General features: G+C 43.5%; 1 protein-coding gene across 2 annotated transcripts; it reads right to left on the bottom strand.

Moving 5' to 3' along the window:
* Positions 1-2475: 2475 nt before the first annotated feature.
* LOC130382037 (dystroglycan 1-like) lies at positions 2476-12900 on the bottom strand. 2 transcript variants are annotated; one of them, XM_056589698.1, is made up of 4 exons: positions 12165-12563; positions 11336-11528; positions 7767-8323; positions 2477-6637 (listed from the first exon to the last, which is right to left on the bottom strand). In XM_056589698.1, exons 3-4 carry the CDS (start codon positions 8190-8192, stop codon positions 4325-4327), a joined length of 2739 nt encoding a protein of 912 aa, XP_056445673.1. In that variant the 5' UTR covers positions 8193-8323; positions 11336-11528; positions 12165-12563; the 3' UTR covers positions 2477-4324. The 2 variants fall into 2 exon arrangements, with proteins under 2 accessions (XP_056445674.1, XP_056445673.1); XM_056589699.1 differs by lacking the exons at positions 11336-11528; positions 12165-12563 and adding an exon at positions 12574-12900 and having other exon boundaries at positions 2476-6637.
* Positions 12901-15000: the final 2100 nt, after the last annotated feature.

The raw sequence follows: 15000 nt of genomic DNA, 5'->3' as shown, positions 1-15000 counted from the left end.
AAGACATGATATAGCTAAAACATTGCGGTCAAGCCAAATTTGTTATTCACGGCTCAGGCGTTCAGACTACAAAACATGTCACTGTGTGTCAACCGAAGGCTTGGCCAAGAAGGGTTTACATGGGGCCACATCTTTGTGTGATCGCCCAGAAAAAGCACTGCAGTTAGGCAGATCACTTTCAATTCTCCAATGTTATATACTCCCACCTTCTCTGAATAGGCCTACTTTGTCAACTCTGCCAATGGGTCCCCCTGCTCTTCTTCCAAAAATAAATACCAGTAGCCTATTGAAGCCTTTGGATTGGAGCCAATGTATAATAGAGATAATGGCAAATTGCAATTAGCGCTCAATTTCTTCGTCTGTGACTGAATTATGGGGGTGGGCGATTGGGGGATGGGAGGGGGGGATCGTAAAGTTGTTTTAAGTCATTACACTTTCTAATTATAAGTGTGACTCATCATGAGGGTGCCACAGACACACGTGAACACGAAGGGGGTTACGTAAGGATAATTTCATGGCACATATATTTTTTCACTCATTCCTGTATTGGCACCATGTATTGTCTAATAAACTGCGTTCCTCGGAAGCCATTTATATCTCATAACGTAACATCTCGATGATACCCGTGTCGTGACGCTATACTGCCATCTATCGTCACTAACGTAACAAGTGCACTGAAATAACCAGCAGCCTTCTGCCATCTACCGTCACTTACATTTCTACGATCGCATCCCCTCTCCGTCGTCAGTAATTCTCGTGTTCGTAAAGTTATTCGTAAAAAGATATAAACAAGTCTACATTTTACTACATTGAATACGTGCGTCAGGGTCCTATCTACCAAGATCATGCCATTCCGGATGAGTTTTTTTGCATTGGGGTACCACACGGTGGCACTGTGGTCACGAGTAGGAGCAGAAAGTCCGGATTTTTGCATATCTTCAACATGAATTATTAAAAAAAAAAAACATATAACTAATAAGGGTAATATTATAAATCGATTATATGTTATAATACAGCCTATTAACTTTGACTGCGGATGAATTGAAAAACACATTCATATATCAAGACAAGATGATAAGGCTTAAGATTGTGAAAGGATAATCTTGTTGCGTTTGCAATAGGTCAGAGGTTATGGTTTATACTTATAGATACAGAGCAGGGGTTAGGATTTAGCATGTATATAAATAGAGTTGGTTTTATGAATACCTATAGAATGGTGGTTATTAACTATGAGGGATCCCAGTAGAAATGGCATGCCCATTATGAGAACTCAGTAAAAAAAAGGAATTAGGAAATGTGTATAGGCCGATGCTATGTCCCTTGGGCTTTGAGTTTGAATTGAGCGTCACTGTGGCAAAGCTGGACAGCAGATTGAGAACTTTATATGCAGCCAACTGTACCGCATATCTCGTACCTGTAATGCTAATTACCACCCATTCAAAAATCAGTGACAGCCTCCACAATCTCAGGGCGGCATACATAGCTTTAAAATAATTTGACAGTGCAAGCATAGAGTAACTGAGATAATTACCATACCATTTAAAACAAGAGAGACTGGCCTCACATTTCCATGTGATTAATTGGAGTTTGTTATGACTTTGCAGCCATCATCAGCTCAGTTAAAAATATTATGAGTAAGGCTCGTGCAGTCTTTCTAGGCAGATCTGATTACTCTTCCACCCATATATCAAATCTAAAAATTAATAATTTGCGAGCGACAGTAGACTCGCTTGCAAATTAAAACTTTTTAGCCAATGAATTACTTGTGCTTTGCACTATGGCAACATAACAAATTGGTAGTGGTTTCTCAATGTTTCTTTGTGTTACTCTTTGGCCCGGTTCTGGTAAGCCGACGAAACAGGAGCACCGAAAATCATAAAGCGGACCTTAAAAAACATAAATGCCTGAAAGGTCAGTTCAGTAAAGGTTTTCATGGATGTCATCCATATTTGATGTTCTTATCTCATACATTAACCTTCAGTCCCAGTGTGTTATTAATGAGGACGGGGGGGGACATAGTGAGTCAGGGTTTTCATCTCTGACACCTTAGATGAGCTCTTCTTGTCATACAGGACTCAGTCATGCCTCTAGGTCGCTGTGATAACATTCAAAGGAGACAATCTTTTCTCTTTTATAGTGAGTGTGTTCCATTATCACATGGGGGCAGGAGGCAGTGTCATGCAGAGGTCAGGGCGTTTGACTCTCAGCCAGTGGGGTTATGGGTTTAATCCCCATGCATGCAGTTTATACCTGGAGTCATCCTTGAACCAGATGCCTAGGCCCTAGTTGTTCATTAAAAAAATGTAGGGTTTCTCTTTGAGTATATTGTGTCAACATCTTTGGGAATAGGTATTTTGATATAAAAAATATGTTTAAAAAAAATAATTGAAGACCTGGCCATCAAGTCATGATCGAAATCCTTTCAAGAAAGGTAGTGACAGATCATTTTATATGCCTGCTTAAAGCCTGGTTGAGCACATCAAAAATCATACTGTTCAATACCTTCAAGATTGGAACAATATATACCCAGACTTTACCAAACCCTTTTCTAATTGCGGTTAATGTTGGGTCATTATGTGTCCCCAATTAACCATGATGTTCCTCACTACACTAAAACAGCATTTCTTATAATAGTAGCAATGCTGACCTTCTGCGCGTGTGTAGGGCGTGCAACAAGACCAATGTACCTCTATAGAAAATTACACTTCAGTCCACATGAAAGTCAGAAATGAAGGATAAGATGGCATGGCTTTGAGGCTTTACAAATAGTAGTACATCTTTATTAATATATTTTCATAAAACAATTTAAGACTGTATCAAAAACTCAGTATAAACATTAGATTTTAAACCATTTTTTCTTATGTGGTAAGATATGAAACATACATTATTCACGTATACATTACTGCCTTTTACTCCTTTCCCCATCATATTCTCAACATGATGCAATGTTTTCTCCAGCAAGTAAATATTTTCATTATCTCCACAAACTAAAAAGTAATTTTCATTTTTTTTAATGATTGTGTGATCATAAATCTAGAGACAGACGATTAAAAAATAGAACGATTCTCCCTGGCCCCATCCCATTCCCCAACTGATACTGGAAAAAAAAACACTAACATTATGCAGTCTTCCAATTTCACGAGCAAACCATTATGTACATACACTTGTCCCTGTGCCTCAGCGGACACTGATAACACAGCCCACTGAACACACAGTACCGCGGATAGAGGCAGAGCAGTCGTTATACAGCACTGAATGCCCCTCCCCAGAACACACACGTACACAGATCCCATTGGATGTCGACACTGAAGATCCGCCTCTTCCTGGTTGCTGCAGGGTTCCTCTGCGCCATTCATTTTAAGCACCTCAGTGGCCCTTTGTTAAGTGTTAACAACACAATGTTTGTACTGAAAATGGCAATGTCGAAACCCATCCTCCAGTATCCCAGGCAGGCCAAGTGGCAAGTACAAAATAAAATGTCATCATTTATTATGCAACTTAAATTAGGCTACATCTGTAGACATGATCAATTTAATGCTTTATTTTTTACTGTGTAACAAGTATTATCAGTCATGGTTGGTGTTAAAAACAAAAACGGAACAAAATGGTCCTTAGTGCACCTCTAGTTACAATGTTCATTGCTTCAAGACACAAAGTGCGAGACTTAGCAAGATTTTGCAGATTTGCAAGGTTTGCGGGTGTTATGGTCAAGAGGGAGCAAAGCCTTGAAGTCAACAAGTTAAGATCAAATATTAAAAATCAAAATGTAAAAATGTAAATAAAATGTAATCATGCTTTGAATTTGGTATATTAGATTTCCCCCTTTGGAAAATAACTGCTGCAAACTCTTAGTAAACCTGGCCTTAAAAACAGGTAAGGATGATACTGAATTTGTATAAAGATTTCCATTTCTGAGGAGAGTCAAGTCTGTTGTCATTGTGACATTTTCTCCAAACACCTCTAGGTTGCAGTCTTTCTTGGTTTATTATTTTCTATACAATAGAAACAGTACACCAGAGATTAAATTGACTCTTGTTGGCAAAAAATAAGAAAGAAAGAAAAAGGAAATTGGTAGCAGAACTGAAGAATGACAAAAAGACTGCTGGGATAACCGTTTTCCTTTTCAATTTGTCCTTGGTCAGCAGCATTCAAGAAAATCAGTCTTTATCCAAGATGTTCACATATATGGGCATGGTTGCCTGCTCCTACAAAGTCAAAGCAATCTCATTTGAGCACATGTTAAAATTACTTTTGTGAGAGTTTCCGTACAAATAAGCAATCCCCAAGTTGCTCCTGCATCCTAAACCGCGATCCCCAGTGAGTGTTAGGGGGGCACGTAGGGGGGTGGAGACCTATATGCGGTCATGTTCTTGGGTCGAGAACCTTTGCCCTCGATGGGGACGGTAAAGGGAGGAGGGGGCTGGTAGGGCGGGGCGTTGGGATCCTCGTCCTGGTAGATGGAGTACTCCTCCAGCAGGTCCTGGTGGAGCAGGGTGCTGTGGGGGCCCGCCATGTTGGGGTACTCCGGGGGAGGGAGGGGGGGCTTTTCCTCTTGGAGGATCAGGGGAATGCTGGAGGACGGGGGCGACTTGGAGTCATCCAATTCATCTGCAAAAATGATGGGGACCCCCTTCTTGATGAACGTGGCCTGCTCCTCGATGGTCATCTTCCCCTTGCGCTTCTTGCGGTAACACACCATGGCGATGACCCCGGCGATCAGCAGCAGGGCGGCCACCACCACGGCGGGGATGACGGTGTGGAGGTAGACGTCGTCGCTGCTCCTGCGGCCCGGGCCCGAGGCGTCTGTGGGCGTGGGGGCAACGGGCGCCGGCAACTCACCCGGAGGCACAAACGTGTAGCTCTGACATTTATTAGTGCCGCGGATTGAGATGTTAATGGGCTTGAATTCTGGCTCCATGGCTTTAATGAAGGGTAGTTTGGGCTTGCCCTGGGGATCGGAGATCTTGTTGCTCAGGACAGTGATCTGGTCCTTCGGACAAGGGCTTTGCTGGAGACTGTTATTAGTCCATTCGACCACGATGGACCCCTTAGTGATGCTTCTCAAGGTCACGGTGCTGCTGTTGCGGTCCCCGAAAGCGTAGGCCAATTTCTTTGTCAGGAGAATCTTCCTCTGCACGTCGTCGTTAAGGGATTTCGGGTCGCCGTGAAAACGCGCCGAAAAAACCACGGAGGGTTTGTCATTCGCTGTCCAGCGGTTGACGTGGACCTCGAAGGCGTCCATGATGCTCTCGCCACCCTTATCGGTCGCGAGCATGAAGTACTCGTGGGTGCCCTCGTGCTCAGACTCCGGCAGGCCGTACAGCAGCTGGATGGTTCTGTTGAACTGGATCCAAGAGGACTCAGTGACCGCTTCGTTGGGGGTCTTCTTCAAACTCAGACGCAGTTTATCGGTGGTGCCGTCTTCTCGGTCGTAGAACGTGTCAGGCGGAATCTTGACCTCAAAGTACGTTCCGACCCAGGCGTTCACCTCGTCGATGGGGTTGTGGATCGTCGGCCTTTGGTTTTCCTCTGGAACGACAGACACGACGGTGGGACGTCTGGGGGGCTTCGGTATCGTGGGTTTAGGCTCACTTGGAGCTGGGCTGGTGGTTTTGGGTTTCTTGGGTTTCTTGGTTGCGACGGGTCGAGGCTTTTTGGTGGAGCTCGGTGGGGTCGGTATCGCAGTGGCTTCGATAATTGTAGGTCTGGTCATAGTGGGCTGGATGGGCATGGAGCTGGTGGTTCCTATTACTCTGGTGGGTTGAGGAGGGCCCAACACGGGTGTGTGGGCGATCTGATCTCGGAGCCTATTGGTTGGCTTCACTGGAAGAGGCAAAGGGCCACGGACAGGTGGAGCGGAAATCTCTGTTGCTGGGGCAATGGATGGCGAGGTAGGGGTGGGAACCACACGAACGGGGGGCTCCGGTTGAGTGGTGGGGGGGAGCAAGGAGGGCAGCGGAGTGGGTGTGTTGTGCAACTGCCTTCTGACCCGTCTCACTCCATTGGGCTTTTTGTTGACAATGTGCCAACCGACGACTGGATATCCTAGCTTAGCCGACATGCTTCCGTCCTTGGCTGGAGACTGGACACTGTTGATGTTTGGAATGCTGCTCTGGTCAAGCGCACAACCAAGTTTCCATGACAACAAGGCCCCATTCTCCACCACCTTCTTTGCGTTTCCCGGACCGGCCATGAAAGCGGACATGTCAAAAAGGCGGTTGTTCACCACGGGGACAGCCCACATGTGCTCCAGGGGCACATGAGAGAACTCCCTCATTACGTCCATCAGCGCCACCCTCTCTTTAGCGGCCATCTTTGTCAGATCGGCGTCAAGGATGACGGTGAGGACGGTGACGTGCTCCTCTGTGCCGCAGGTGAAGGGCTGGAGGCCGCTGATATCAGACTGAAGCGTGAGCAGGGCCGGTTCCGCGTCGGTCCGCTCCTCTGGGAACACTTCGATAGAAAAGACGGCGCTGGGAGGCGCCACCTGGCCTGGAACCTTGGCATTCAGCTCCCCTCCAGTGACTGCAATGTGGTGAACACCTTTGTCTTGCTCCAGAGCCATACCAGACAGGACGCAGCGCTCCGTGTCCCAGTGTAGCCAGGACGCTAAGGTCTCCTTCCCCATGGCAGTGAGCTGCAGCAGATAAAGCAGAGCACAGGCATATTCTAGTTGATGCTGATTTTGCAATTGGTACCACTTTAGGTTAGGCCAAAAAAACCTGAAGTGAACTTTAAATATCTACAATGCACTGCTTTTTTCTTGAAATTCTTGCTGACAGTAGCTGATCATATAAATAGGAAGGAGGCAATAATAATACCAATAATATAAAAGTCAGCATTTAGGTGAAATTTAGGTAGCGAGATATATTTACCACATAAAAACTGGTTAAAACAAGTTGAATGGACCTCAAATAAATAGAGTAAGTTAAAAAAAGATGCACTGAAAAAAGAAAAGACTGCAGACATGTATTAATCCACTAATTATCAAATGTGTCTGGCACTGCTGTAAGCCTGGCAGTGACATGAGCATTACCGTTTCCATGACATGATGGTCGACAGTGCTATTGTAAATTGGCAAGTGCATAAAAATAAGCCTATTGCACTCATTAAGTCAGTAAACTCATAATTTCTGCAGTAATACATCACTCCTCCAAATCTATATGGTAAAATGTATTATTGTATACTGATGTACTCTATAACGCATTAAGGTACAGGTAAAGGGAACCATTGCACTTGCCTATAGTACGTTTTAACAAATGCTTAAAAGAACAAATTACGTGATCTGAAGCAGCAGCAAAAGGTCACGCTGAATAGCCACTAAGCAAACCATTTGTTTGGTAACTGTTTAGAATATAATCTACACGCAACCAGAAGCAAATTCCATTTAGATACACTACTATAGAAGTTGGTATAGTTGTGATTTGGGGCATTGAGTTTGGTTAACACAAGAAACCGATGAAAGACCATGCTGTAAAAAGGCATTTTAAATACACACAAGGACTGAGTGATGAGTCAGATAAATTAGGTAACATGATAAGCATTAGGACTTCAAAACGTCATTGATATATTATGATAAGCTTATGAATTCCGGGTAAACCAACTGAGGTTCATTACAATAAAAAATGTAGCCACTAAAAAGTTAATGCATTCAATCGTCATGATGTCCAAACAACACCACTCAAAGACAAACAACAATATTTAATGGTACTACTTCACATCTGTTTTTAAAGTATCTCTGTGTCGTACTAGTGAAGGATACTCACATGGATGTTACAGCTCCCATTGGCAGGCCGCGGTGGAACCCTCATCTGAAACACCTGGCCCACGACCGCCGAGGAGTCATGGAGGCCAACGTGCAGTCCCTCCGTCACTGCCGCAGGTCCTTGGACGGGCGGCGGCTGTGCCTTGGCAACCGCAGCCAGAGTGGCCTGAAACTCGGACAGTGCAAAAGACTGCATGGACGCCTCCAGCTCCACGGACATCATTTCAACCACCGTGTCCTGCTGGGCCCCCGGCAGCGTGCCCTGGGCGAGGGCTACTAGAAGGCCCATTATCAGAGGGATAGTCCTGCCTGGGGGAAGCTTGCTCCTCCTGGAAATCCCACAGCTCAGGTCCTTGCGTCTGTAGTGCATAGTTAGGGGTAGTCCTGCTCTCAACCAGATGTCCGAGAACAACTGGAGAGGCAACATGCACTGGCGGCGAGCGGGATGTGGGTCAGAACCTCCGTTCCGGGATCAGCTCAGAAACACAGCCTTTGTGTTCTTCTGTGCTCCGTTTTGATCCATGAAGAGGGTTCCACGGCAGGGTTGTCAAGCATCAGCTGTAGGATGAAGGAAAGAGTCCGATTGAAATGGATTTCCTATGATGTATGGGCAAACCTACTTTAGATTACGTAGAACATCATAATGGACATACTGTGTTCACCTTCTTTTTTTTTAATTGATTGAATTTGTACTGATGGTTGGGAGATGGCTCGGACCTAAATGTCGACTTTCCCTAATCTGTTACCGATATTCTATTAGTGATAGATTAGTGTTAACCAGGCCAAAACAATCAATACCTGTACTCGCCAACATAAGCATCACTGAGAATGTGGAATATAACATAATGCTTACAACAAAAAGTGAAAGATTTACATTACATACATACACGGCTGATGCCAAAAATATAAAATGCTAATAAAATAGCGTACTTTGTTTGCACAAATGATTACAGTGAAACTGCACAATTTTTTACTGAGTCAACTAGGGTGACTTAATGAATGAAAGAGCTATTTAAGTTTACAACCAGTGTCCTTTTGATGATTATCCTTTTAATTGACCACATCACAACTTCACCATTTTGGATTATTCACCAACGATAGCAGAATAGTCACTCTTTCAGAAATAACAAACATTTCAGAGGTTTTTCCTTCATGATGGAGAATACAGGCAGATTCCCCAGTTATTTCCCTCCCAAATTGAAGGGTTGCAGTGTATGACTCTCATGAGATGGCAGGAGCGCCAAAGGTCATTTGTCTTGGTTTGAGTTTTAATTAGGTGCCCTGAGGGTGGGAATTAGGAGTCTTAATTGTGCTGACCCAGCCAACCCCAATCCTGTAGCACTGAGAGACAGGCAGAGCAAGGACCGCAAATCGCCTGGAATTCTAATGCCTATGCCATGACGTCAGCTCAAAGAATAATAACCATGCAGTGACTGAAAACACCAATCCAGTTCCTCATATGCCATCTACTTTCCCTAAATAAAGGAAGCAAGGGCATTCACAAGCATCACATGAAGCTTGGTATGCTGCCCTAACCTCAGATGTTTGGAAAAGGTTAACTAATGGGGCGGCAGTAGCTCAGGAGGTAGAGCGGGTTGGCTGGTAACCTGAAGGTTGTTGGTTTGATCCCCGGCTCCTCCTAGCTGAGTGTCGAGGTGTCCTTGAGCAAGGCACCTAACCCTGACTGTTAGCTCCCGACGAGCTGGCTGTCGCCTTGCATGGTTGACTCCGCCGTCGGTGTGTGAATGTGTGCGTGAATGTGTGCGTGAATGGTGAATGTGAGGCAATATTGTAAAGCGCTTTGAGTGGCCAATGGTTAGAAAAGCGCTATATAAATGCAGTCCATTTACATTTACATTTATGGCATGTAGACGAAAAGGTTCTTATAACCAAGTTTGTCTTTTTGGTTGAAAAACAAAAAACACTTATAAGCTTGTGTAAATTGCCATGTTGTGGCCTAAAGTTTGTTCTTCCCTGACAAAAGGTTAACCAGAATATAAAGGTAATTCAATAAATGGAACAACATAGACGTTCTACGTCTACACGTGGGACTTTTCAGCTGTGGAGCACCTTTGACAAATAGCACGTGTAGCAAAGCTGGTTAGCCATCAACAGTAAATCTGTACAATTGCCGATAAGGTATCTGTAATTACAGTTACTGTTTGATCCGAAATCAGATCTCTTCTTCATCTCCTAGGCATACTCCGCTAACTGATTGTCATCTCTTAGTGCGATTACGTTATACAATATATAATGATGAATGAGAAAGGGGGCCGTCAGGGTCCACCGCGAGTATCGCCGCACAGTAAATGTTTGGGGCTAGATAAAAGGTGTCGGACTGTGTACAAAATGAGTTATGAATTAAGCAAATGGACACTTTTTCTTCACTTTGACGATGTGCGCACTACACTGCCATCACACTCTGCCTTTTCCAGGATGTTCATGGACATCATAGAGCCAACAGTGCTCTAGCAATTGATCTGTGAAAGAGGGAATCCAACAGTGTTGCATCAAACCGTTGTAATTTGTGTAATTTCTTCACTCCTTACAGATCTTATCTTTGTTTGATACCGTTGGCGTTTATATCAATACATTTTAGGTGCAGATAATCAAAAGTAATTCAGAAGCAGAAAATGTTAACATTCTGTGGACAGCTGCCTAAATGGACCATTATATACACACAACCCTCTTCTAACGCAGAGGATTTTGAATGCCAACCAATGCACAAGCACATTTCTAAAGTCATCTCTCTGACACAAGGCCAAGCAAGCACAATGGAAGGCCTGCATCTATGTAATATTCCAGGTGAATAAGTAGAAAACAATAAGACAAACGCAAATCACTCACCTTTCATATGCATTTAAATGTATAACACAAAACTGAGTGGGAGACAGAGGGATTTTGCCATGTGTGCATACTCTCCAGTCTCCATCGTCCAATGACATAACTTCTGAGAACACGTTCCAAACAGGCACACAATCAAAACAAAGCACTTGAACCTATTTGGGGCCAAACTAGGTTAAGAAAACTGAAAAATATACGTCCACAGGCATGTTGACGTATACGTCAAGGTGAAATGACACCAAAAGGAACACTCAAACAAAAGCCTGTGACAAACAACGAATCCTTCCAAGTTATCTATTCCTGGAAGGTCAAACAAGAGCAGTACTAGACCTACTCTTCCTGTTTTGACTTGAATCAATAGGCTATGATCGGAAAGGGTACATCTGCTGTAAAGTGATCATGTCTTGTCTTGTCATCTTTTTTCAGAACTGTAACAGAAATAAAGTACGCCTTCAGTATAAGTGAGGTACAGCCATTTGAGCGTACGCAAGACTACAATGTTAAACATTGGGTATATAGAAATTCATATAAAAAGTTAGTTTTGATTATTAAATGTCTTTGGTCTACAGATCTACCAAACACATCGAGGGTCATTTTCCCGCTGTCTAAGGCAGTGTACGGTCCGTTCTGAATTGATCGACTCGGTAGCAATAATCTATGGTTTAACAGTATAAAAGGATCTGTGCACACATCACACTGGCATTGAGGGAGATTGAATTGACGTACCTCATCCAGTAGCCTCTGGATACCGCATGAGCTGAATAACAAATATTTCCACGAATCAAGCTTGCAACCGGAGGTTTTCTTTCATCCCCCCAAAAACACTCGATTTGATTATATAGCCAAAATACTTTGGGGTAAAGGCGGCGGAGTCAGTTTTCCCTTCAACATATTGGGACATACGAGTGCTTGGGTCCAACTATTTGGTCGAAATAGCAAACAAGCACAAAAAAAAAAGAAGTTAGTTGGACATATCGACAAGGAACTGCTTTAAACCAGACCGAAGGCAAACTTATCAGCAAATCAATAGATGACATTGTATTCCCAAAAAGCAAAGCGTTTTGCCACCACCACGATTGCTATGTCACAACAATTACCCATCACTAGCCAATATTACAACAGTTAACTGGGGATCCATCGCCCCGCCGAGCCCATGTTATGTTGGACAGGATGACCCCGAGGTTTACAGATAGTGTATTCAAAAAAACAATATGTATCAGCAGTATCGCTGCAACTTTCAATCGTTTGGACAATTCAATAAATGATCTTAAAGAAGGACTGCAATACGTCTGGATTTCTATAAAAGGCTAAAGATAACTGTTTTCCTCGGGCCCAATTCTGCTGCTTCTGTTGCTATGCTCCTCGGCGTCGACGAGGCCTCGCTAGATACAATCCACCGTCACCCAAAATAATACGCCGTCAGAACAAAACACCCCTCGATGTGACACGTTGAATAAATCACCAGTGGTTCTGATTAGAAAGATTTCCTTGCAGAAGGAAGGTGAAACCCAGAGGGAAGGAGCGGCGGTGCGTCGGGCTACACAGGATCATGCACCTGCTCTATTCTAGGCAGCGGACTTTCCTCAACACACTGCCGCCTTGAGCAACACGGCTCTCCGTTCTCCCCACGACCAGATCCGCCCAAAGACACTGTGTCGGTCGAACTGACACACCTGGAATAATAAAACAGGGCAATGACAAATAACACAATGTTTGCCTCTGCGTAATGCTTTTCGCATTGACAGCCAGCCCATGTATATGAGACGACGAGCTAACGCAGTGAGGAGAGCAGCTAGCGGTGGCATCGAACATGACTGGTGGTGTTGACCTGCCAAGTGGGCGAATAAAATAAACTGAAAGGAAGTTAGTCAACAACACGAACAGAACGAAAGTCGCAGCGTTATCGTTTTTGACAGCTTGCATGTGAAGGAAAATTTCGACTTATAAACGAACGAGAAACTGACCTTGCTAGCTAGCTTGCGTTAGCCAACTCGCCCCGTAATGTTTCCTTTCTCCGGTGAAAGCTCCAGCGAGTAGCGCTCAATCCCATTAAACATGCATTCTCCTTTCCACAGCCTACCGAGGTCCAGGCGGGTCATACGTTAGGTGGTCAATAATACTAATCGAACAGCATGTTTCTTCTTCTTTCGACTGAATGAAATGGTATCTTGAGTTGACTGTGGTGTGTGCGTGTGTTTTAATTATTCCAGTAGCTGCCTCTCACCGCCTCTGTCTGCTGGCCTCCTTCCTCACAGGTCTACAGGTTGAGGCTTATCTGGAGAAGGCGCTGGACTCCGCCTCTCTTTGGAAGCATGCAGGTGAAAGGCAAATTGATACAACAACTTGCATGTGGGAGGGGAACACATACAGCCTACCCACTGTACTGTACCGCGCATAATAATGTTTTCATTTTTTAACCCATTCACTATGTTGTAATGTTATTTATTTACATTCTTATTTCTCATTCTTTATTCTTATTTGTAGGCTAATATGAGGTCGGCTTACATGTTATTCTCATATTTTCTAGCTTATACGTATGGGCGTGTGTTTACATTCAAAACAGTTTTTAATAATATTCAAATTTACTACTATCTCCTGTTCATAAAGATATCACATACTGTGCACCAGCTACATTCTGTGCCCGATTTTCCTAATGGGTTAACCACATATTGGACTGAATATAATCTTGGTAAAGATAAAACGACTGTCCACTGTGGGCCGACTGTGCTCCCATGGCTTTACTAAGGGGATGTTCACACTTGGTATATAAAATGTGTCTCCGGTGGCATTTTCAACCTGACAATAGAAAATACAAATGTGCCATTATGATACATTCACATTGTATCAAAATATGATGATAATAAACACATTCAGAGTTGAATACGAACACATCAGTCAGTACAGTTGAATGTATCTATATTTATTCTGGATGCATGATCATTTGTACTCAACTCTTGGCAAATATATGTTGAAATACTGACCATCCCCCATTTTAAATATAATTGATTGTACTGCATTGGCATATGCTTTTAAACAGGGCGGAACTATTAGGATTGACATTTAAAGGGGTAAAGCACAGGTAAGACTGGGAGACACATTTCCCGGAACTATGACTGCAAAATACTATGACAGGCAAAAACAACAATTGAAAAATATCTAGCATTTTTCTTTACTGCTATTCACTACAATACCATTCATTTGAAACAAATTACAACATTGATGTCACTGATGTTGCAATTGCACTGAGTAGGCCTTGATAGGACCCTCAAATGCCCTTTCCCAGGAGACAGTGTTATATGTATCTCGGACCACAGAGAGTCCTGAGCTACAAAATATTGCAGAACAAAACGAGCCAAGCCAGGTGACAGATTTCAAAAACTCTTTCTGTCGATGAATCCACAGTAGTGGTTGACCAGATACATATTCAAACTGTGTATTTTGTGTTGCCGTTTTACTATTCCGTTTCTGTCTGGCAGACATAGCTATTATTGCACAGCTTGTTTTTTCGTTATCACTGTTGCACACATAAAAATACCTTCAGGTCTAGCGGATCCTTGTATTACCTCACGCAGGGGCTTTCCATTTGGTTTCACACATCAATCTGTCTTCTGATCAGCACAGAGTGTTAAAGGGAACGGATTAGGAATCAGCTGACCCGCCACATTTTCTTCCAAGTGACTTATTAGAAGGGCTAGGAGGAATGGACCATTGAACTGTTGTGTCTGGAGGGACCGATGGGTAGGGGACTGAGGGGTAGCAGGGGGCAACAGATTCCAAACTCCTCCACACTTCCAGTTGGCAGATCAAAACAGACAAGACTTCTCGGTTTGAATCAATTAACCTTTCTGCCACGTATGTTGATGTAGCAATCTCTTGTTCAACTCTTCAGAATGTTTTCCCTATCTCCTAAACCTAAGTCTATACTCCATGTCTGGGTCTGTGTGCTTTTGATGTGTCACTAAATGACTCTGCTTTATCAAGACTACTTAGGGATCACATGAGTATGACTCAGTGATCTGTTGTTGCAGAGGGGGTAGCATGTTCGCTTTGTCAAGCTTTAATACCTGAATTAGAAAGGACAGCTCTTTATGCTGTTGCCTGCTGTGATGATCTAATAGTGAACAGGAAGAAGCTGTTTTAGCCAGAGACACCAAAATGCTGTAGGTGGTTGTGCCCAGCCCGCGGTTATTCTCTCTCAAGCTGAGCACCATAATGATTTCCCAAGGAAATAATTCCTTTTATTTGTTTAAACCGGGATAGATTGATTAAGTGCTCATGTCAGCATTAAACCCAAACTCTTTATGTGGGCAAATACCACGTATACAGATTTTCCCATTCACTCGGTTTCCAGTCACCTTTGCATTTATCTCTATGTAAATTTACCCTGACCA

The sequence above is a fragment of the Gadus chalcogrammus genome, chromosome 1 (genome assembly GCF_026213295.1).
Source record: "Gadus chalcogrammus isolate NIFS_2021 chromosome 1, NIFS_Gcha_1.0, whole genome shotgun sequence".
Lineage (NCBI taxonomy): Eukaryota > Metazoa > Chordata > Actinopteri > Gadiformes > Gadidae > Gadus > Gadus chalcogrammus.
The sequence above is the reverse complement of the archived record's forward strand: the minus strand, read 5'-3'. Positions and strand labels throughout refer to the sequence as shown.